This window comes from Phaethon lepturus, unplaced genomic scaffold (assembly GCF_000687285.1).
Source record: "Phaethon lepturus isolate BGI_N335 unplaced genomic scaffold, ASM68728v1 scaffold4601, whole genome shotgun sequence".
Lineage (NCBI taxonomy): Eukaryota > Metazoa > Chordata > Aves > Phaethontiformes > Phaethontidae > Phaethon > Phaethon lepturus.
In genome coordinates, this window is record NW_010519678.1 from 19,202 (window position 1) to 43,636 (window position 24,435).

The 24,435-nt window shown below is 46.8% G+C and overlaps 1 protein-coding gene across 1 annotated transcript; it reads left to right on the top strand.

Moving 5' to 3' along the window:
* Positions 1–826: 826 nt before the first annotated feature.
* Positions 827–24,075, top strand: PXN (paxillin; the record flags this gene model as incomplete). Its single annotated transcript, XM_010297119.1, has 11 exons — positions 827–971; positions 5,842–6,068; positions 6,555–6,670; positions 8,605–8,744; positions 9,118–9,319; positions 9,838–9,973; positions 19,926–20,096; positions 20,441–20,614; positions 21,154–21,235; positions 21,577–21,725; positions 23,712–24,075. Coding segments are annotated over 11 exons (1,809 nt in total), but the record flags the coding sequence as incomplete, so codon positions are not given.
* Positions 24,076–24,435: the final 360 nt, after the last annotated feature.

A 24,435-nucleotide genomic window follows, 5' to 3' on the forward strand; every position in this document is an offset into this window, starting at 1 on the left:
ATGAAAGGCATTGATATCTGAAGCATTTGAAGTATCTTGCCTCAGTTATGCTTCCATTTCCTCCCCAGTAGCAGATGAGATGTAGAAGAAAATTTGACCGCCATCCTTTTGATCTACTTACTCTATTGATAATGCTGTGATTTGCTGTGTCAGCATGGCTTAATAGCTCATCCTCAGTTGTTGAGAGGGATGATCGGCATATGGAAATCTGAGGTAGTTTTCTCTCTTCTGGCACTAATGCTGTCATCTTTGAGCTGACTGCTGTATGTCTGTAGCCCTTGCACAGGCTGGAGTTATGCTGGACACTTGGTAGTAGAAGGCTTCTCCTTAACAGACGAAAGCAAATTTAGATTTCTCTAAATTGTCTCACTTTAAAAAAAAAAAAAAAAAAAAAAAAAATCGTAGACTGCTTATGAATAGTGGAAAACTATTTACTGCTTGAGGAAAAATAAGCATTAAAAAGCTGGTTGATACCGATTGGCAAATGTGAATTTGTTGATGCCTTGTCACATAGTTTTTTCCAGGACTAGTTCATGATGTGTGCTACCTTAATCCAGGAGCATTTTTGAGATGTACAGAAGGCACAGGAAGAGGGGAGTGAACAAAGAATATGTTTTGACATGCGTGGGAAGATGCGTAAAAATATGTATATATTTTTAATAGCTTCACTGTATCTATTTAAGGGGTCTGAGTGTGGCTCAGATTTAAAGAAAAGGGGGTTGATATGTGCATCAGTACAAAGGGGCCCCTGTGTGTTATCCATTCCTGTTCTGTACCTCAGAACTGTGTTGTGATCCCCTAGTGTGACGTTCTTGCTCTTTATCAGACAAACCTGGGATGTGGGAAACTGAAGAATGTGCCCCTGCGGCTGCATATGAAGCCGTTTCTGCTGGGGGATACTGCATTTGCAGGACAGCGAGTGCTGACATGCAGTGATGGCGAAGGAGCCTGCGTTGGAGTCCCTGGAATGCGTGAGCTGTTCCTCGGCCTGACAGAGGTGTGGGCTGGAGAGATAGTGCAGGAATGTGTAGTATATAACTTGAGAGATGATTATTCTTTTCACTGCAGCTTCAGCTGGTACATGGGGCTTATCCTAAGGTATTGTCCTGTTCTTTTATCTTGCTAATTTTCTTGTGAAAGGGATTTTTCTGAGCAGTCCAATGCATTGGACATCAGTTTGAGAGTTCTTGTCCCAAGCTGTCTAAATTACTAGCATAATTTTGGCAGATGCTGGGAACTACCTTGAAGCAATGCAGTTGGTATTAAGAGCCACTTTTACATGTCTAATGTGTGTGCAGAGCTGTGTGTGGGATTTGAAGACCAGAATCCCAAGGACCTCATAGTCAATAATGACTTTTGGCAAAAGGGAGGGAGAGGAGAGAGGGGCAAACTAATGCACCTGGACCTCCAGATGTCTTGGAGTGCTTTATAGCAATAAAAGTATCAAACGTGACATCATTCTTTAACTGTCCCTCCTCCACAGAAAAATCTGTGTAGAAACGCTTGAACGCGAACACAGATGTCCTTGCATACTGGGGAGGATGTGGTCTGAGTAGCCCTCTGGCCTGAATGTGGTTTCAATTGAGCATGTAATTTCTGTGTTGCCCAGCGGAGGGAGGAGGACTCTGTCCTTCTGTGCCTGTCTTATGTTTGCATGCAGCTTTACCGGGTGCTTGGCCAAATTACCTGAGCCTCTGGAGTACCCAGGCATGCACACATTGAGATGCACTGTGCTGCAGTGGACAGTAAGTTGGGATTTTATCAGCTGTGTGACTGCAACCAGCATAGTGATGACAAGGAGGAGTGTCTGGGTTGGTGGTGTTTTAGCAAGTATCCCTCACTCTTCCACACCCCACTGGGCAGCACTCTGTTAACAGAGTGGAAAATACAAATTTCTATATGCACAGCCCCTGCCTGCGGGTAGGCTGAGCCCTACTGAGCCTTTGGAAAGTGGACTGTGTGGTTCCACTCCATCCACGTGTCTGTGAGTTGTGTTAGTAGCTTCTTGTAAGGGTGAGAGTGGAAGCAGGGGTGATGCTGCCGAGGAGCAATGGCTTGAAGATCTGATTTCTCCTGTATGTTTTACTTTATCGCTACAAAATAGTTAAATCTATCCTCTAGAGATAAATGAATCTCTGATCTTTTAATCTTGGGAGATTCTGCCTCCTAGAGCTGTGACGGTAGTAGTTTAGAGAGTATTTAGGGCAGCAGTAAAACTGTGGTGAGGTCAGTGTGTGTGGTCGTTTCCAGAGTACTGGGCGATAGCCCCTGAGATGCTGCAGCGTGTGCTGGCATGAAGGTGCACGTCTCCGTGGGGAGGTGCAGCACACGTGGCACCCACAGAAAGTTTCTGTGTGCCTAAAATAGGGACAGGTTCCCGACTGTGGGGATGATACAAGTGAGGTGAAGTTACTGCCAAGTTAGCCCTTGCTGTCGGGTTTCCTCTCTCTGTCCATGTAAGGATGTAGTGGTGCCCTCTGATGGTTGTGTGAACTGGCCTGCGTCAGTGCGTTAGGATGATCCAGTCAACTGCTTCCTACGGGCTGGGAGGGACTAACTGGTTGATTTACACCTCCTGCAGCACTGTCCCTCAGGAGTCGCCTTGGGAAGGAACACTTCATTACCCAAGAAATCGATCAAACCTTTCATATTTCTATTCAAGTATTTAGCATTTCTATTTAAGGAGCGGTCACTGTAGTGAGCTCAATCCTGCAACGTGAAGTGCAGTGCTGCACAAGGCACAGCATCTTTGTTACAGTTCATCAGGTTACAGCTGTCTGGTCGCTTTTGCAAAAGAAAGATAGAGAGTGATGCATCTTTTTTCCATTAATAAATCTTCCTTCTCTAATCTCACGTTGTCTTCTGGTAGTGTTGAAAAGTTGCACAAATCCTAAAGGAATGCACAGTGCTTCGGGACATCTTGGGATGAGGTGCTGCATGGGGTCCGTTGTTGGACCCTTTGAATGGGTGCAACAGCCCAGTCCAGCAAAACTTCAGGGGACTCTGGTTGCCTATAAGATTGGATCGGAGAACAGTTTGTGTGGGTGGAAGCAGCAGTGGGGACGGGCGCGAACGGGGAAGACCCTCCCTCTGCTGTGGCAGTGAGCTTGGCGGGAGCGACTGGGGCGTGAGGAAGAGTGGACCCTGGGGGTGCAGAACATGAGGGCGAGCAAACACAGGGAGAGGTCCTTTGCCTCCCAGAAACCAGTGTGTGTGCGCCAGTCCTGCTCCTGGCTTGCTCCTTTCCCTGTCCCGCCGGTGGAGTGGTGCCTGCGGGCAGCTGGTTCAGTATCAAGTTGTAAAGCTGAAGTGCAGTTTGAGTAAGCGAGTGAGTCCTTTCCAGCCTTTTCTCCTCCCTCCGCTTCCTGTTCCTCAGCTCTGCCTTGTTTGCTCAAGTCAGGAAGGGGGAGGGTATGGGGGAAGTTAATCATTAAACTGTAATGTCTTCTCCTTAACTCCTTCACAGCCTGGGGGCAGAGTGCTCCTGGCATTTCCAGACCTCTCTTCTTCTGCAGACTTGTAAGAGTAAACCAGTAAATCTACCCGAACTCACTTTTGTGCCATTAGTAAAAAGCCGAGGATTTCTGTCCGATGGTTCATTCAGCAGAGTGCTGAGCTGAGAGGGTGAATTTTGTGGTGAGATGGTTACATTTGCCTGTCCTGCAGTCAGGGCTGGGGTAGAGGGTGGAAAAATGGTTTGGGTCCCCTCTGCAGGGCTGGAGGAGGCCAACACCCTCATGGGATTTTCACTTCCTGGTGGAGTTTGATTTGCCTTTGTCATTGGTGGGGAGAAGCAAAAAACCACACCTTCTCGGATAGCACTTCTCTTGGAGGTTGTGTGCACGAAACCTCCAGTCATAGGACCTGCCTGGTTGACGGAATTGTGACTCTTCAGCAGTTCCCTTGAGGTATGTGCCTTTCACTCTGGAATCCACCAGCTGTTCTTTTGCTTATAAAGAAGATTAAGTTCATTTTTCCCCAGCTGCAGAAAGCTTGTATCCCTTTGGAGAAACTGCTTCTGGGGTATTTTGGCCCCTGTAGGAAGATGCCTGTGGCTTAAATGATTTGGAGCATCTTTTTGGCTAGAGGAAAGGGGTATAGAGTTAATTTAACACCGTATTTAATTTGCTAATGGCTGTATGCTGTTCTCTGAGTGCAGGACCGCTTTTTTTTTTTTCTTTTTTAAAGCCTTGGTTTGTGGAAGAGAGTGAATATAAAAGCAGCACCTTCCTTGTCTTGTAATGCAATAATACAGTCCTCCATTTGACCCTTTAATAAATTTTCTTGATGGGTTGCTAAGTGCATTGGCTGATGTGGTCTGCTCTGCTCAGGAAGTGGCTTTGGGCTGGCAGGTGCCTGCCCTCTTAGAGCTGGTAGGCAGCCATTAGGGCGAGCAGTTGCTCAGTTGCTATTCTGGTGCCATCTGATAACTTCAGCTCCTGGTGACCCTGATGGAGGTTATTGCAGAGTGGCTACGCTCAGACTGAGCCCTCACACCCCAAACCTGAGTATCAAGTACCCGCTGTATGGGGGAGGAGAAAGACAAATCCTGCTAACTGTGACTGCCTGAAGACTGTGGTGTCTGTGTGGAGGGGAGGGAGATGCAGGGGGTTTCTGAGAGCCTTCTCTCCTAATTCTGCTGAAGTTGTGTTACTGGTGTCTGGCTGAATTCCACATCTGTGAAGGGACCTGCCAGGTATGTTCTGATGCTCTTATAATGGAGAGCACTGATGTCCCTAGTGAACTGGCTCCTCTCTAATAGCCTTAAAGAGGTGTGCGTTAGAGCTTGCTGCCCCTGTGGAAAGCTGGGCACCTGGCCAGTGAGGCTTTCTTTAGAAAGTGAGCACAGTGCAGACCTGCAGTCGCCTGCTGGAGTTTTCCCCCACCGGGGACTGCAGTGGGCTCCACAGGGTGGGTTCACAGGACAGAGAACCCAACAAGTCTGGATTTGCCTGTGAGTCACCACAGAGGAGTGTGGGGTTGGGAATGGGCAGAGGATAGTTTGCAGGGAGAAATCAGTAAAAGTAGGAAAGGCTTTTCATGCCTTATCTTTGAGGGAGAGCATTTTGCCTGCTTTGAGATTTCCGAGAGGTGCTAACTGTGTGACGTGGGTTCCTCTGCCTGGCATGAGTGCCAGTGTTTCTAGCTAGTGGAAGTTTTTCTTCTCTTCAGGAATTTGTGAGCAGTCTCCACCCAGCAAGTTGAGAATTGTTTCCAGAAGAAATGGCGTTTACCTGGCAGCCTCTGAAAACTAGTTAACTGTTTGTGTGATGTACTGAGAGGGATTTTTGTTAGGAAGACTGAAGCCCATACTCCTGCTGCGGTGATGGACTAATTTGAAAGTTTCGTGCTTCTTCCACTACCTTAGACTCTGAGAAAACCCCTCCCGAGATCTTGTTTCCTGCAGAAGGCAGTGCCTGCGGACACAGTAAATGACTCCGTGATGATGTGGGGCCTGTAATTAGTCTGTGTCAATATCCTGTTGCGAGTTGCTCTCTGGGCAGGTTTCTCATAGGTTGCTCTTCTGCAGGGTGCAGTGAGGCTATGGGTCCTTGTTGTTGGGTGGTTTTCCAGTTAAGGCAAAAATCTGAGACTGACACAGTTTTTCTGGCTGCTTTGCTACCTTTTGGCATTTTCTTTGTACTAGAAGTTTGATTAACCCACTCAGTCCTGGGCTGCAGTGATGTTTTTCAGGGTATCTGAAAACATCTAGGCGCACCCTAGATGAAAAGTCTTCCCAAAGACCTTCTGATAAAGATATCCTGAATGAGCCAAAAGAGAAAAAGCTGTAGTCCAGGATTTTACCATTTTAGTGTCTGGTTTTTTCTTGCTTTCCTGCAGACGCATTACTGGCAGACCTGGAATCCACCACCTCACATATATCCAAACGACCAGTGTTTCTAACAGAAGAAACACCTTATTCCTATCCAACTGGAAACCACACGTACCAGGAGATTGCTGTGCCACCTCCAGTGCCCCCACCACCTTCCAATGAGGCCCTGAATGGTACTGTGATTGACCCCTTAGACCAGTGGCAACCCAACGTATCCAGATACGTTCACCAGCAAGTGAGTGAATGTGTGCGGATGGGGAGGGTGCATGCTGTTTTTTGTTAAGGAAGTAGATGAGGGGAGCAAACAGCAAGAAGTGAGAATTAATTTGGCTGTGAACAGAATGGGGAAATAGGGGGAGGTGTGGGTTTTTAATGTAACTAACTGGTTGGAGCAAATGGCAGCAAAGAATCTGAAAGTCATGGTGATTTTTCCAACAAAATGGTAGTGTGATAAGATTAGTGTTAGTCATCTGTCTTGCAGCCTGTGGAAAGAGCAGACTTGAGGTTTCCAGCATAGATTGCGACTCATAGGCAAATTTGAAGCAAATGGAGAACAGTTGTTCCTGGTGTAGCTCATGTGATAGAGACTGGCTGGCTATATAGCAGATTTTTTTTTTTCTGCTGGGCTTTGTTCTGCCCTATCCACGTGTGGGGTTGCAATGCAGTATTGTACATAGTCGTTTTGTATTCTCTGTTTCCAATGCAAATCTCATTTCCACAGCCTCAGTCCCAGTCTCCTATATACAGCTCTAGTGCCAAAAGCTCCAGTGCCTCTGTTCCTAGAGACGGGCTCAGTTCTCCTTCTCCCCGTGCCAGTGAAGAGGAACACGTCTACAGGTATCTTGTCCCTGTTAAGAGATAAAAGCTTGACTCACAACTTGAGCCTGCTGCGGCTCAAGCTGCCTTCTATAAGTGGAAACAAACTGTTCCCTGTGTGTGTTATGTTGCCCTGTGTTGGTTTTGATTATCTCTTTTGTAAGAGGCCACTGTAACTCTCAGATTCACTGCAAACATTGACCTGGCACTTCGGTTTGCTGAGGTGCAGAAGAGGTTAAGGATCCATCAGACAGAACAGGATCTGTATTGTGTTGTGAAGGGTATGATCCAGAGGCAAGTGACAAATCCATCACCCTGTTAAGCAGCCCAAAAGTTATTTAGGAGGTGGGTGGCCTTTGGGTCAGTTACCCCAGGGAACTCAGTTACCTGTGGCCTAACAGGAGGTGCATTGACTTGAATTTTCAAGTAAATTCGAACTTCCTAAAACATTAATCTCAGATGATAGGTAGATGGCAGCTGCTTTTACACTGGGAGGTTGAAGGAGTAGCCTGTACAGTAGGACAGACCTTTCTGCTGACATGGGGATGAGCAAGGAAGAGGCTGTCAGAACTTCATCTCTGATGCCCCTCTACAGTGCACTCTGTGCTGGCTACCTTTTTACAGTGTGGAGACTAGTGTTTCTCTGGTGGTGTGTTCTAACTATGCCTAGCTCTTTCTGCTGAGCAGGAAGTTGCTTTCAGCCAGAACTAATTCTGGGTAGAGGCAGGCATATCCAGAGATGACCCAATGGAGGCAGTAACTGCAATTTTTTCAGATGGCTGTATGCAATTAGTACAAAATGGAGGTAATTACAGCCATAAGTCCTCCTGTACAAGGGTCTGGCATGGTTTGGTTCTGGTTTGAATTGTAGTTTGTGTGCTTGGGTCAGGAAGAAGTATGCCCTTCTCAGATTGCATATGTGAATTTTTTTTTCAGTCTGAAGAGAAAGATAACAACTGCCCTTATGGAATTTCTTAATTGTTACTGGTGTTGTAGGTGTCGGAGTCCTAAAGCCTGTTACATATTAACTTTCTGAGCATAATATGGTAGTGTGTGCAAGACAGATGTTCCCATTTTAGATTTGGAAAGTATCTTTTTGATAAAATAAGAACCTCTAGAGCATGAGAAGTTATTTCTCCATTTGTAAAACTAGGAGAAAATAATTTCCCTGCCATTGACAATGGGAAGACTGTTATTACACTGTAATTACTATAAAAATCACTGCATTGGTGCTAAGTTAGTTTTGAAACAGTTTGCAGTTGTGTGTGGTAAATGGGATCACCCATGTAGGTTAAAGAATAATTACAGCCAGTGTTTTATACACGTTTGTGCACAGGTGAACTTCTTTCAAGGCGTGTGTATTTAACACAGTCAAAAATAGTTTCAAATTACTTTCTTATAAATTAATTAGAGATCCCCAAATTATAGGTTTGAGGACTCGAAAAGAGACCTTGAGTGCTGCAAGAGGCTACCACATAACCTCGTGCTTTTGACTTTTTGTTGATAGCTTGAGGTTTGTACTTTGCCTCTTTCTCCGGTCTGTGCTGGCCCTGCATTCCCTTGCTTCAGGGAGGAGGTTTTTGCTGCTTGGTGTGATGTCAGCAGAAACAAGTAATTTTCCTGTATACGAGCTAATGGTTCTGTTGCTGTTCTGTGTGTCTTGGATCTGCAGATGGTTAACTCTTTGCTACAGGACTGTGCAGCCATACAGTCCTAAAACCTGAGGCCCTGTCCATCAATGCTATTTCTTTGTAACTGACAACTGAAGATGTGGCTAAGCAGCAGCTGCGTTGTAGCCATTCCACAAAGCACACATGATCTTTTCCCCAGAGCTAAAAGCATCAGCTTGAAAAGAATACAATATATGTGTAAACTTTGTGAACCTAACGTAAGTTTCTCTCCATCCTTCTGCTGTATCTTGATGTAGAAGTTTCACACTTGCCTTTTATCTTTAGTTTCCCGAATAAGCAGAAGTCTGCAGAACCATCTCCCACAATGACCAGCTCCTCTCTGGGCAGCAACCTGTCAGAACTGGACAGACTTCTTCTGGAACTGAATGCTGTTCAACATAATCCCACCAGTGGCTTCCCAGCAGGTAAGGAATAGCAAGACATTTGGTATGAGTGGATAGTTTGGTTCTCAAAATTGTAGTCTACTTTTACTTTGCAACACCCTTACTGAGTGAGACTCCTCCAGCCCCTGATCAAAGATTCATTTAGTACGGATGGTATCTCTTGAGGTCCGTGGTGCAGCACCCTGCTCAAAGCAGGGCCAGCTTCAAATTGGCTCTAACTACAGTTTCAAAGTTAGATTACGTTGCTCAGGCCCTTGCACTGTTAAGTTCTGAATATCGTCAAAGATACCCCGTTCCATGGTTTTCTGGGCAATTTGTTGCTCTTGTCTGTAATTAGCATATATGTATGGACCAAGGGGTCTGAAGGACTCTTTTCTGCTCCACCTTTCTTAAGATGAAGCAAGCAGGAGCCCATCACTGCCCAGCGTGACTGCACCTCACTATGTCATCCCAGAGAGCAGCAGCTCTGTAGGAGGGAAGGCTGCACCCCCCACAAAAGAAAAGCCGAAGCGAAATGGTGCACGTGGGATCGAAGATGTGCGTCCCAGTGTGGAGAGCCTGCTGGATGAGCTGGAGAGCTCTGTGCCAAGTCCAGTGTGAGTAGTGTTTTGATGGTTCCTGGCTTGCGTGGGGTGGGATGGGCTCCTGTGGGAATAGTGACTGTAGTGTAGGGGCAGATGTTGCAGGAGAGTGACAGATAGAAGATGGGCTTTGTCTAAAGAGTTGGAAATCAAGCAGGCGCATGAGCATGCTCATGCTTTTTTATCTGCTCCTGGATGAAAAAATACATGTTATGTTACAAGAAATGGATTGTTCAAACTCAGATTTATAGCTGATCGCAAATACCCACTGTCTGACAAAAGGAATGTTTGGTCATTGTTCGTTTCTTAATGGATGGAGGGGGTGTGTGTACACACTCATGTTAGATTTGGCAGAGAGACAGGGTCTGTGTGTGTTGTGGCAGCTGGGTCTGGCGGAGGGCTGGCCAGGGTGGGCAGTGCTGATTAAACTCATTATGCTGTGCTTGCCTGGGGGAGCAGGGGGACTTTCAGCCTAGGAGTGCTCTCCCAGGCTTACATGCACTCTTTTTTTTCTTTTTTTTTTTTTTTGTCAGCCCCGCAATCACTGTGAGCCAAGGTGAGGTGAGCAGCCCCCAGCGGGTCACTGCCAGTCAGCAGCAGACCCGTATATCTGCTTCTTCAGCTACACGAGAACTGGATGAGCTGATGGCATCTCTGTCTGACTTTAAGGTACCCTATCATGACAACTTAATACTTCATCTTGTCCCTCCCTGCCACCAGACTCTCTTGCCTGTTAGCCACATCTGCTGTCCTTGTTTGGTCTCCAGAATGACTTCTTTACCTCTCAGACTTGCTCTGAAAGACTTCATGTGGTGATATTTGTGCTGAGTGTTGCTGTAGGTGTTCTCAACTGCTGTAAATTCTCATCACTGTCAGGGTAAGGCAGTGCTGGGGTCTGTTTTTCCTTCGGTTCTGCAGTTTGTCTGTTTGCCAAAGGTAATGAGCTTAATTACCACTCAGTAGCAGGTGAATTATTTTGCTGTGCTACAACTTAACAAGAAGTAGGGGAGCATGGGACACCAGTCTGCTTACTGACAGAGACCAAGCTCTTCTTTTCTGTGGGATGTCCCAGTGTGTTTTTACCCTGACGTGCTTTCCCTGAGGAGGATCTTCCAGGCACGTGGTGTGAGCACTGAAGCCTTTGCATCAGCCAGCTGGAGACTTCAAAGGCTTCCATCTTAAAACAGTATCTGTTATTCATCTCAAAATGGGATTAAAGTCTAAGCTTCTTGTGGGGGCAGAGGATGGCAAATAATAGTCAGAATCTTGTTTGGAAATCAAACTATTGTGTTGGAAAAGAACGGCTACTTCAGTCACAAGTAGCACATAAAAATCCCATAATAGGATAAGCTCAGGAGTAACTTGCCCATGGTCATCTTGATGTGTGAAGCACTTGGCATATGTAGTTGGATAACTTGTTCTTTATTCATACAGATATGTTATCATTCTTGCACTAGATGATTAACCGCGGAGCTTATTTTCATGAGACTTCATTTACCCATAATCATAGCAAAATGAAAAATATATTCTCTTCTTTCAACTTTCAGCTGCTTTGCTTATACCCTTACTGAATTATTCACTTGAATTTGTTCTGAGAGGTGGAGAAAGCAAATATCTAATATATTCTCTCTGTTGTCATTGTCGGGTTTGCCTTTCTTACATGCAAATCCGCTTTTTAATCCTAAGAAAGTCCCTAACTCTCTGGTTTTTCCTCATATAGAAGATTCTGCTGATGTTTGGTGTTTCTTTTCTGTGCTGAACTCCATCTCCTCCTACCATGACTTTAGGTGGGGCAGCGAGAGCTGAGGAGTGTTTTGTGAGGAGAAGTAGACAGGATATTCAGTGACAGCTTTGCTGTTTGTTGTTATTTCTGTGCCACCGTTCGTGTGAGAGCTTTTGGTGTGTGCTGTGGGTTTCACAGAGTTCACTGCAATACCTGGAGTTTTGTCCAAGTGTGTGAGTTCAGAACCCAGCAGTGAGCATGCACGCTCTGTGGGACTTCGCTTGCCTTGCACTTGCTGGAATTGAATTCAGTCTGCCATTTCTGGCACATGTACTTCATTTTGTGAGAATCTAGGAGTTACTCACTGTTTTCTCTAGATTTACTGTAGTGTGTATTTAGTCAACTGCAAATATTGACACCTTAGTGTTGTCTTTTTTTCTCCATATTAGGTCTAGGGTAGAGTGCGGATATCCCTAAGTGTCTGTTCAGTCTGGTTGAAAAACTGCACTGTTGTGAAGCTGGAGAAGAGTTCCCACCTGCGCTGCTGGCATACCATGCCTTGCTCTTTCCATGGGTGCTGTGGGAGCTTGAGTGCTATGGCCTTGTGCCCCTGCTGCTTTTATCAGGGCTCAGAAAACAAGCTCAGGGTGTGGTTGTGGCCACCAGCCTTTGCTCCTAGGTGAGCTCTTGGCAACTGAGAATGACTTTGCCCAGCACAGGTTTTCCTTGCAAGATACAAGGAGGGGACATTTGGAAGTGTGGGTTTTCAAATGTTTTGCAGTCTTGAGAAAAGGCCAAAGAATCTTTTTGCAACTCCAATAAAACGTGCATGACAGAGATGAGCTGCTTTCTGTAATACTGCCTGCCTTCCTGGCTTAGTTTCTGGTTGAGCTCTGAGAGCAAACTGAAATGCAGCAAGACTTTAAGATTTGGCCTTTATAAACACAATATTAGTATTTTTGCAAAGCATGGAACTCATCTGTGTCTAAATGTTCTTCCTGAAGCACAGAGAACATGGTTTCTATGATGATTTTCCTTTTGTTAATAATGTTGTTGGGTGTTTTAAAAGACAGTTATTTTTCTTTTTCCTGTCCTCCAGGTTGCTTCATTTTCCCTTCAATCCTTGTATGGTTTTACCTCCTCTATAGCGTGCCAACCAGTGGTGTTAGCTTGTCTGTAAAAATGGTTTTCTAGTCTGTACCAGTGATGGGATGGGAGAGGAGTGGAGTTTTTGCAAAGGTGAAAGATGAAAGGCTATTGTTTGAATGCCAGATGTGTATGTGGTTGCAAGAAATAGGACAGAAAAACTAAGTATGATGTGTAACTAGTTGGAGTTGGTAGTTGGTACAGCTAGAAGTTGCAGTAGATGTGATTGGGAGGAGTGGAGGCACTGATGTTTAATTTCCCTCATACCCTAGAGTAAAAAGTGCTATTACAGACTGATACTACCCTTTTATCATCTTTTGCTTGCTTTAATGAGTTGCTCATTCTTTTTGCTTACAGAATCCATTTGATTTTGGTTATCTAGCTTATCAGTCATCAGGCACTGAGATTACTTAATGCACTTGTTTTTTCAACCTCTGCCATTTCTGTGTAATATGATGCCTGCTTACTGCATAGCTAGATGCTTGTATTTAACTGTTCTATTACTGTTGAGTGTTTAATCATTGCTCTTACTTTGGAGCTGGTATGTTTTTAATATGCGGGAAATACTTGCTTTGGAGTGAAATGGTAGTCTTTCCTTGGAAATGCCTGAATTTTTATTTTAGGAAGTCTGGAAACTAAGTGTGAACCACAGCGTAAAGCCAGGTTACTCTTACAGGTGCATCCAGCTTAGGCAAAATACAGCGTGTTTTGTATAAATACAAAATGTGACTAAGAATCAGAGCAGGGCCTAACAGGTCTTGGATTTGGAAATCCTTTGTGGATACGTTTTTAAAACTGGGAGTGCTCAGCATTGGTCTTAGGTTGACCTGCTGTGTGAACTTGTCCAAGCCACTGTTATTTTCCCTTTTAAAGAAAAAGGAGTAATGCCAGTTTGTCACCCAGAGCTCAGCCAGGAACCACTGAAAACTGGGAAAGGAGGACTCATGATGTTTTTTCAAAAGACCCCATAACTCAGGGAGAACCAATAACTCTGTATCAGTTGCTTGTGTTGCTTTTGTTACACTGTATTTTGGATCAGAATTAATACTGATTTTATTACAACGTAAATGTGGAGCCTTTAGCCTAAGGGGGAGAGGCTAATCTAGCCACCTAAGCAATGCTTACAAGGGCATGGAGTGACTGACAGACTTGTATAGATCTGGTATGTGTCACATCCAAGGTGAGATTAGTTATGTGAATAGAACAAAGTCCATGTCATCTGTTCTTGCTGTGAATGCCCTGAAGCTTTGTTTTCATTGCCATATACTCAGTCAACTGAAGCATTTTATTAGTGTATCAAGAAGAAAATGTCATGCTTTGTTCTCTTCATTGATTGCTTTTTTTCAGCTTTGAAATGTAAAATTTACATGTCTGACTATGAGTAAGTTAATGTGACCTTTACTCACAGTCTAGACATTCCTGGATTTGCAGCTGGCTTCCCAGTGGCTGCTGCATGCCCCCATCACAGCTGCAGGTGAACACATGAGCTATGACTTAGAAGGAGGACATAGGAAAAGGATCTCAATGGCTGCAGAACTTCGTCTCCTGTAATCTCATGTGAAGATCAGCACAATGTCATACTGGTTCTGCTCTTTGATATCTCCTTTTCCTTCCTTACTCTTGGAAGTAAGGCTTTGGATCAACATGGATCTTTGATTTGGAGGTCATGTTTGCTATAATGCTTAATTCTTTGCTTTTTTCCTTCTCCTTACCTCTGTCTTTATTTTTTTTTCTCTCTATTCCTTCTGTCTCCTTTTTGCAGAGTAGTTCCACTATGTCTCTGATTCCTGAACCCTCCCTAGAACCAGTTCCCAGCTCAGCAAGTGCAGACTTCAGCAACACCCCTCACAGCTTAACAGGGCTATCCCATTCCAAACACCCTTCTGCAAGTCACAGTGGGGACTCGGCAGTGCCAACATCTGCCCCCTCAGCAGTCCTTTGCACTGAGGAAGTCAGCAACACTGTAGTTCTGCCTGCTTCAGGGCATTCTGCCACTCTTCCAGGTATGCCCTGTTTGCCACAAATGGCCCCTGTGCCCCCACCACGAGTCTCTTCAGGTTCTGCTACTCATGGGGAGCAGATGACCTCTGCAAGCTTGGTTCGGATGAGCAGAAAGCCTGACTCTTCTAGAAACATTTTCCAGGCTATGCCAGATTCCAGTATGGCACTTCTCTGTAGATCTGCTAACGTGGAGGCACAAGGCCTAGGGAACAATTTGGCAAAAGAGACTGAGAAGAAGGAGCAGAGTACTGACCCCAAAATCTCAAGTGTACCAATTTCAAACACTTTAAATGGTCAAGGGAAGGGGCAGATACCTAAAGAGCTGGATCAGCAGGGAGCAGTCAGGGACAATTCAGCCCTTCCTTCCCAGAGCAGAAATGTGGCAACAGCTTTACATGAGCTGTGGGCTCTGGAGCTGTCTGCATGTGTGCCAGAGGTACGTGCGAGGAGTGACAGCGTTTTGAATGCGGTGTGTGAACCTTCTGTTGTGGCCTTGGATCGGTGGGATGTCTTCCCAGACACTAAAAACCAGTTGAGCTTTGTAGTGGAGCAAGGACAGGAGCTAAAAGATGAAGTACCACATGAAACCAAGGTAGATGGCTGTCCTGATCTGGTCAAGAAGAGGCAGGGCAGAGAGAGAACTCCTAGGAAGGCATATATTGCTAACATCAACAGAGCTGGAGGAGACCAGGAAAATGAGCAGTTCATAAGCTCTGCAGTCACTCCGGAATCTCCTGAAAATGTTTGGAAAGCTGAATGGGATCTGCTGTGCATCTCCAAACCACCCACTGAGAGGATTTCTGCATCAGGCCAGGCAGGCACTGAATGAATGGAGGAGTAGGATGAGTCCTAGCTAGGACTGTTCTGACAGCCCACTAACATTTTGTGTGTGGTGTGAGTGTGCCCGGACTCACCCACACTAACAGCATGCAGATCTGAGCAATGTTACTGACAGCTGCATGTCATGGAGGTTTGAAATCCTCTGCTTTACCTTGTGGTCTCTTCTGCATGTCAGTCAGCAGCACAGAACATGGCAGTTTGTAGAGACTTCCTGGTGAAACGGACTTTTAGCCCCTAACTGGGGTAAGACTCAGTCCACAGAAGCCTCTGAAAAGTTAAAGGGCTGTTTCACGCCGCTGGAGGATGTTCCTGACTTGGGACAGCAGGTCCTCTGCTCTGCTATCCTTTTTAGGTCTCATTGCTGGAGCTGTTAGTGTTCCTTCCAGTGCTGGAAGTACACTTTGTGTACCAGACATCTCTGACCAAGAGTTTTATGCCTGTGAAGGGCAAACAGAGAGAGGCTGCTCTGTGTCCTTGTGTTGCTGAGTTTTCTTTAATGCTTAGTGGAGTGGTCATGCTGCACCTCCTATCTTGGCTTCCTGCTGGTTAATCTTTCCCTTCCTTTTCTAGATAGTTATTTTTGGCTGCTGTGATTATCCTTACGGGGTTTTTCCTTGCACTGAGTCACTGTTCTGGGCTGTGCCAAGAGGAATTTTGGCATTGTGGAATAAATGTCATCACTCTTCCTGCTCACAGTTGTCACTAAAGGCTTGAGTTTGTGCTGTTGCATCTTGGGGCTTGTTCTGACATTGCTCTTCTCTGCTGATACTATTACATTTGTCATTTAGATTAAATCTTTAATCAAGAGGACAAAAGAGACTGCAAATGTGCATCCAATGTATCGTGACCTCTCTCCAAGGCGTAAACTAGGTCCTGCCTTATTTCGCAAGACTGAGTCCCAAGATCACTTACTTGAAGAGCTGCAGGACAGACTGGGCATCGCTAAACAGGAACAGGAAGAACAGAAAAGCCAGGATGACTGGCTGACAGAGGGGGTCGTTATCACTGCCAGACCCCAGGGGGAAGAGCAGAATGGTGGACAGCAAGTAGAGAAGGTAGAAAGCAGGGATGTGTGCTATGAAATTCCAGCATGTCCCTCTGTCCAGATAGCATTGTGTGGAGGTGCGGATTAAGTTTCTGAGTGCCCTAAGCAAAATGAAGAACTAACTCTACTCACCCTTGTCTGGCCTGAAAAGGGAACTGGCACTCAGGTCCTAGTTCTTGATGTTTAAGAATTGGAGTGGGATCTGAGGGTGCTGCTGGTGGTATCTGTTTGGGCAGTCTGCTACTATAACATACCATATGTCCATGTGGGGTTTATTTTTAAAACCAGGCCTATCACAGAGGCATGCTTTGTTTTCCCCAATACTGTACCTGTGCAGGAAGTTCTGGGTGTAAGGTGGTGCTCTTCCTTGAGCTACACAGGGAAGCATACTTTGTAGTTCCCTTCTCTTTCTTTCTTGCTGGTTTTCTCCTTAGATAAACATAGTGATAACAACCAGCCTTCCTGTTGCAGGAAGTGCTTGTTGGTTCCTCTTTGGATTTATTCACCTTTCTTCTTCTTCCGTGTCTTTCTAGGTGGTTTTTCCTCCAGAATCACCGCTCCCTCCAAGGAGGACGGTCTCTGTTCCAGCTTCTCCCCCGCTCCAGCCTTCCAAAGAAGCTGCAAAGACAGTCCCTGCTAATGCTGCTCCCTCTCATCTCTCTGGTCCTGCACCTCTCCTCCCACTCCCACCTCAGCCTTCCCATGTGCCATCTACTCCAGCTCCTAGTCCGGTCTCATCCTCTTCCTTCAGCTTGGCTCCCCAACCTCTCTTCCAGTGGGAAACTTCTGATGATGATTATCATGAGCTTTCTGTTGTGGACACCCCTCCTGAAGATCCTAGGCACTTGTGTTCTTCCCAGACCTGGACCCCTAGCACCAAGACAGTTGTTTCTGTTGGCTGTCAGACTGAAGATGACACTTTCTTCCCACATGTGCAGGCAGGCTTCTCTCTTCTGGCTTGATTTTTTTTTAGCAGTGTTTTCCAGTCCAACTACTGCTCCCAACGTGATAGCTCAGTAGATACAATGTGCAGGTAAAGGCTGGTACTGAACTGCTAGATCGTCGAGAGGACTCATTGGCAATATCTAATCCAAGCTGTGCCTGGCTAGCCCTGCAAAGTACATGTCTGTGCAATAACCTGATGGTGTGAGTGTGGTTCCTGTCTGTCCTGATGATAACTTTGTGCAGCAGGGACTCTTATTTCCCTCTGAGATGAAGAAGGTAGCTCTGCAGCACAGGCTGCAACTCTCCGTGCCACGATCTGTCTTGGAGTTGGGGGAGTAAAAGATGGCAAAATCTCGATACTGGAAGGAGCAAATCAGCAGTCCTTCCTGTGTTTGCCTGTTTAGACAGGTGTCCACAGTGCAAGTGGGTTTTGGTCAGAGGTGGTATGATCAAGAGCTGTGTAATGCATCTCCTGTCGAGTGGCTGCAGCTCCAGGATGGTGGAAAGTCTTAATGTATGTGTGCAGTGATGTGCAATGCTATGTGTACAGGCAGCTCTCGAGCAGTGAGCAAGGAAACACCTCTGCATCTTGAACTGTTGTACTTTTCAGGTGACCTCTGCTCCTCCCCTTGTCCGCAGTGCCAATCTGCTGGCTGCTCGTGCACCCCTGGGCCCTCCCACCCCTGAGAAGGCAGGACCTCCTTTCTGATTCCTTGGCATGGTGTGCTATCCTGGTCCATGAGTGTGCTGCAGGTGCTGCTGGGATCTGCTCCTAGAGCTCCCAGTGCCAGTAATGTAGATGATATCCTGTAGTGCATGGTTTGCTGCTCATAGAGCTCCTAACTGAATTTGAGTGATGACAGTTCTCATGGGCGAAGGGTGGGAATTTGAAGGGCCTTTGCATGATGAGTTTATGTGGATGCTGTGCTGGGTGTCCCTTGTAAACAGCAGGCATTGAGTGCAGGAGATGAAAACAAACCCTTTTCAGGTAGGGACTCATCTGGGAGCTGTCAGGAGGGCTGGGTCAACAGGCCAGGTAGAAACTGTTGTGTCCACAGGTGGTTTTGCCTGCACTGAGGTCAGCTGTGGCTTGCAGGAGTGTGTGGTCCCTTACAGGCAAGGGTGAAGTGCTCTGCTGCTACATGTTGAATTCATCTCATCTCCTTTCTCTCCAGATGGTATTTATCATTTGTGAGGGGTATTTGAGCCTGCCCTGCCTAGTGGCCACAAGCCCCCTGCTTAGAGTGAGAGAGGATAAGATCCGGCGCTTTTCCTCCCACTGTGCCACGCGGGAAGCCCTGGCTTTGTCCTGGGACTCTGGCCTGGCTTTGTACAGAGAGGTCTGTTGTCTCCCTCCTGTGAGAAGCCTCCTTGCAGTGGTGTGCTTTGGAGACATCCGCTGCAACTGTTAGGTAGCAAATAACTGCTGTGTGGCAGAGGGTTTGTTTTAGGCTCAGGGCGTTGGGGTGTGATGGGGCTGTTCTGTGCTGCAGGACTAGGAGAGGTGGCAAGCTGTGGGGGTGGCTGGAGGAGAGAGGATGGGAAAAGCTGCGTTAAGCTCTATTGGGAATCATGCTGTGTGCAAGACAAGGCTGATAAGGGATGTGTGTGTGTAAAAAAAGCTAAGATTATGTATGTCATGAGAATTTGTATACAAACAAGTAGAAAACAGGGTTTGTCACTGGGTAAACTAGTTGATTACAGATATGACCAGCTGCAGGACAGGGAATAGAGCTCATCCTGTGACTGGAAGGGCACGTTCTGTCAAGGCTCTGAAGCACTTCAGCATGTCCCTGGCTGTGCTGGCAGCAGGCTGGTGGGTTGTTTACAAGTGTAGATTTTATGTCTGTTTTAATCTATCCTCTTACTAAAAGATAACATGTGCTCCAGACCAACATCTTGGGGAGGGACTTCTTTGGGTCTCTCTAAACCTGACAGTAGCTATTGCAGTACAAAGTTAGCTAAAATAATCTGTATTTCGTTATTGCAGTTTGCCTGCAAAGGGGGCTTTGGTGGCCAAAGAGAACATATACTTTGTTTATAAGTTATGAACCTAAGTAAAACATTTCTCCCCCTCCTTCTTGGGATGCCTTTCTAAGCCATGTGTATTGTGGTGGTGTGAGTTTCAGAAACAGCTTCTGAGACAAATGTCTTAATCTCCTTCCCTCCACCACCGTGCATTTCCAGTGCTCCATCTGACAATAGATGTGGCAATCTTTCCATTGCCATCCTGTCTGCTAGGTCTCTGCTGTGGATGCACTGCCCTCTCTGTAGTAAACAGCAGGCAGCTTGAAGGGAGTTATTTCCTTCCTGCTTCCACTTGCTTAGCTCAGTTGTGGCATGAGAGCTGCCTGAGGAGGGCAAAGGAGACTCGGCAAAAAGATCTGCAGAAAGTGTTGCAAAGAGGGGGAGGGGAAGGGAGAAGATATTCTAGCTGAAAGGGAGGTGAGATGAGAAAGAAGAGAGGGATCCCTGTCAGAGAGGAGAGAGTGACAACTAAGAGAGAGCAACAGCATAGAAGTAGAGAGAGGCCAAGGGGAAGGGGCCCTCTGGATGGCGTCTCTGCTTTGTCAGCTGGCCAGGATCTGATGAGGTAAAGGGAGATTTTTGGCAGAGGCTTAGACAGCACTGTACAGACTGCTTAGGATCTGCTGGTGACTTCTGCTGTACACACAGTGAAGGAAAATCAAATCCTCAGTTCACAGCTCTGCTGTTACACATCCCAGGGTCTCTGCATGTCTCTGCATGGGCAGAATACATGTGTGTACTTGATCCTGGCTCTCACCGGCTTCTGCAGAGGGTGTAGCTGTCTCCTAGCAATCTCCTGTCTGTCTCTACAGAGGAGCCACTGGCAGCAACAGCAGGCATTTATCTTGTAAACACAGCAGCACTTGCCTTATGTTTTTTTCTCTTCCCTGCAGTTCATGGCACAGGGGAAAGCCGGGAGCAGCTCCCCTCCATCCACAGCCTCCAAGCCTGGCAGTCAGCTGGACACCATGCTGGGAAGTCTCCAGTCTGACCTGAACAAACTGGGTGTAGCTACAGTTGCCAAAGGTGTCTGTGGAGCCTGCAAGAAGCCTATTGCTGGGCAGGTGAGTTGAAGGTGCTGTCTCATTGCTGAATCTTGGGCTGCAGCTGGGAGTAATGGGGAGGGCTGTTTCGTGAGGCTGAAGAGACTGGAGATGCTGGAGAAACTGAAGTACTCTATTTATCCACTGGCTAGGTACGCTGTAAGCTCCTCCAGTGACCTCTACCCTGCCCTTGAGGGACTGCCCTCTCCTGAGATGATAGGTAATTCAGTTTTCATGCTACCCCAGTCCAGGGCTCACTTGAGTAGTAGAACTTGTCATTCTTGCTGACCTCCAGCTGGTATCTTGTCATGTGGTCTAGGGGCGAGGGAGATAGAGTTGTCCTTCATAATTTGTTTTCCCAACAGGTAGTTACAGCCATGGGGAAAACCTGGCACCCAGAGCACTTCGTCTGCACCCACTGCCAGGAGGAGATTGGGTCGCGGAACTTCTTTGAGCGGGATGGTCAGCCCTACTGCGAGAAGGACTATCACAATCTCTTCTCTCCTCGCTGCTACTACTGCAATGGGCCAATCCTTGATGTGAGTTCCTTGAGGGGATTAAGGGTGCTGGCAAAGTGCTGCAGGCCTGGGTGTTAAAAACTCCACTCGTGTCCTGGGAGGAAGATTTTGTTTGGGGACTTCTATTTTTTCCTTTGCTCTGGCTCTGACCCAGAAAAATTCTTATGATAGGGAGAGGAGTTAGTTCCTCTTACCTTTCCTGGAGTTCCTTCAGAACCCCACGTTGCTCCTTCATTCCAGTAATGATTCCTCAGCATTTGTCTATTGGTAGCCTGTAGTAACAGGCACCAGTACTAGTCCTGAGAGCTGGATGGGGCCCTGTATAAGGGAGGAAGCAATGCGTAAGATCCTTTTAGGGTAAAACAAAGTGTGCAGTGGGGAAAGCCTGAGTGAGCCAGAGGCGGGGGAGAATTGACTCAGCTTTCTGAAGGACAGTCTATTTTAATGCACACTCTTGTCAGTACCAACATTAATGTGTTCTTCACCCCACCCAGCCCCCTCTTAACCTCCAAGCTGAAGCCATGATTTACATGACTTGCACTTTTTCTTCTTCTGAACAGAAAGTGGTGACGGCTTTGGACAGGACATGGCACCCTGAACACTTTTTCTGTGCCCAGTGTGGAGCTTTCTTTGGACCTGAAGGTATTGCTGGTTTAGGCAGTCTCCTTGAAGACAAGTGTGTAAGGCAGAGCTGCTATTAGGGGACAGCCTGAGGGATGGCAGGGGAACTACTGAAGATGGAAATTCCGAGGGATATAGCTGTTTATGGCGGAAGGATGCTAGCAGTAATGTTCTTTTCCCGCTGGAGAGGAAGAGTGTGCATGGGACAGGAAGGACAGCAGAACAGGCAACAGCTACCTGTGGTGTCTGTGCGTTAGCAGCAGGAAGGCTGATCCTACCCATGCTGGTTACCCTGCAGAGCTTGGCTGGTCTTAGGTAAAGACCAGGAGCTGATACTCTTTGCCACTATTCCCTGTTGGCAGGTTTTCATGAGAAGGATGGCAAAGCCTATTGCCGCAAGGACTACTTTGACATGTTTGCTCCCAAGTGTGGAGGCTGTACCCGGGCTATCCTGGAAAACTACATCTCTGCCTTGAACACCCTGTGGCACCCTGAATGCTTTGTCTGTCGGGTAAGAAACCCAAGGTCCTTTGCTGCTGCTGTACGACCCCTCTCATTTCTACCCTGCAGGCATCTGATCCCTTATCAGGAAAAGGTGTCTGGGGTAGTGAAGGGCAGCCAGCCCCACAAGATAAAAACGTGGCAGCAACCAAACACCTTCTTGGTCCTCTGCCTGTTTATATTAAACTTTCTAGCTGTTTTGCTCTTTCTTCCCAGCTTCAATTATGGGCTTCTGCAGCAGCTCACAGATAAACAGAGATATTTTCTGTGACCTTTAAACAATTATAAGCTAAGCTGCTCTCTAAGCACTTGCCTCTGCAATCAGATTTTAAGGATCTTCCTCCCATGCTCCATCTGACAATGTAAACTAATGAGACTGACCTTGTTCAGACAAATATGCAAGTCAGTGAAATGGTGGCAGGCTCCATACAACAGGCATAACAAACAGGAATACTGCAGATTAAATGCTTGGCACTCTTTCAGAGAGCTTGCAGATATTAACTCTTACAGGCCACAAGAGATGAGCAAAATCAGCCTGTGTTTCCTAGAGTGGGAAAGAAAGGCAGAAACCAGAACAAGCAGCAGAACCACAAGTTGCTGATTCCTGTGTATGATGCTCAGCGCAGACTGTCACCATGCTATTGGGACTGCCTGCCGAGAGCTATCTGTGGCTCCCAGAGCAGTGTGCAGACAGTGGAGCCAGAAGATGGCAGTCCTGGCTGGGGAGGGCTGTGCCTTTTTCTGCAGAGACTGAGACTTCTGTCAAGGAGTTCTGCTTTCCTTTCCCCCTGCTGCCACACTGCCAGTATTAGTGAGGCCAGCATTGATACCTTCCAGGACACAAGGTGGGATTCTCTTCCTGTTTTTGCTAAAGCAGAGCAGACTTTTCAGCTGTCCTGCTGACTGATGGAGGAGGCTGTTTATTGAACTGATTATAAGCATTAGAAAAGTCTTGGACTCGCTGCAGGCAAACTGCATTCGTCCCAGTATTTCTGTTTGCTGGACTCCTGTGCACACCTTGGGGTCCAGCTGTGTGTGATACTCTGTATCGTCCCTGGGGAAGAGGATGTCTTGGGACTGAGCAGAACGAGGAGTCTGGAAATCTGGCTTCTCCTTGGGGCCTTACAGCTGATCTGTTTGTTAAATCTGTTTGGCAGCATCCTCAACTCTCCCCCACCCTGCTACCTCAGTTTCCCACTAATACAAGGAGGGGAGTCTCCCCAGTCTTGCAGGGAGAGTGGGTTCTTCTGTTGCAGGTTCTGAAGTACATTGTCCTCAGCTGCCTGACACTGAGTGGGGTGAGGTCTGGACTCTACTAAGCACATAGCTAGTGTATCCTGTTCTCCTCATCTACTCAAAATCATTAGCACTGTAGAACAGTTTCTCCAAGTAGTGATGCATGTGTACCTGGTAGAGATGTCTCAGGATGGATGATTCTGCACAAAGTGTACCCGCATAATGCCAGCCATTCTGGAGAGATGAGATCACTTCTAAAGATTAATTGAGCCTCATTTTCTCAGCTGGAACCAGTCCCACGTTCATCAAAATTCTGCTGCATGAAAGTCTCTGTTGGTCCCTGCTTCTGCCTGCAATTGTGGGGAAGCTGGAGTGAGATTAAAAAAAAAAAAACAAACAGGGAAAGATGCTGCTGTGTTTCCCATCTTGGGGGAAGGAGTGTTCTCCTTTCTTCTGGCTGGATGCATCTGATCTGGTAGCTCATCTGTCATATTTTCTTTGTAGAAGTGAAACCAGCTGGGGGAGGGAGCATGGTTAATTCCCTTGCTTGTGGCTGTATCTGTTGATCTATCAGCCTTTCCTTGGGAACTCTTCTTGGACAGAGTTTGGCTCTTTGGACAACAGGATGATTCTGAAAGGCAGCAGTTCACCCTGCCCATGGTACAGCTAGGCTGTGCCACAGAGCAGAGGAGGCTTGTGGAGCTGCCTGCATCCTCAGTTTGTTATACAATCTGTCCCCTTCTGCTTTGTCCTCCTGCAGGAATGTTTTACACCATTCATCAATGGCAGCTTCTTTGAGCATGATGGGCAGCCCTACTGCGAGGTGCATTACCACGAGCGTCGCGGCTCACTCTGCTCTGGTTGCCAGAAGCCTATCACAGGACGCTGCATCACTGCTATGGGCAAGAAATTTCACCCCGAACACTTTGTCTGTGCCTTCTGCCTCAAGCAGCTCAACAAAGGAACCTTCAAAGAACAGAACGACAAGCCCTACTGCCAGAACTGCTTTCTCAAGCTCTTCTGTTAGAAGCATCATAGATGGGCGCTAAGCATCTTTCTGCCACCCCCTTGGCAGTTCTGTCTCTCTGAACATTACTGTGATTTAGAAACCTTACCAGGGAGTGCTTTCTGCTGCTATGGAGAGGCAGTAGATCCAGAGATGAGACGGACCATTAAACTGGAAATGCCCTTGCTGTGTCTCAGTAGAGAGAGGCTGACTCCCCTCATTACCGTGTGCGTGTCTGTGTGTGTGACTGACAGCTGAGTTTAGCTCCAGGGCTCCAACAAGATTTTACCCAGCCCCCTCCTGGCAGAAGGAGTCTTTGCCAGTAGGTTTCAGCCTGTCTCAGCACTCTGAGCAAATTGTGACACTTGCAGACAACACAGCCCTCTGCTTTGATACCTCTTTCTCAGGCTTTTGTCTGCACGCCTGCAGTCTGAGCAGTAGCACAGCGAGGGCACCCTGTGATCTCAGTGCCGCCCTG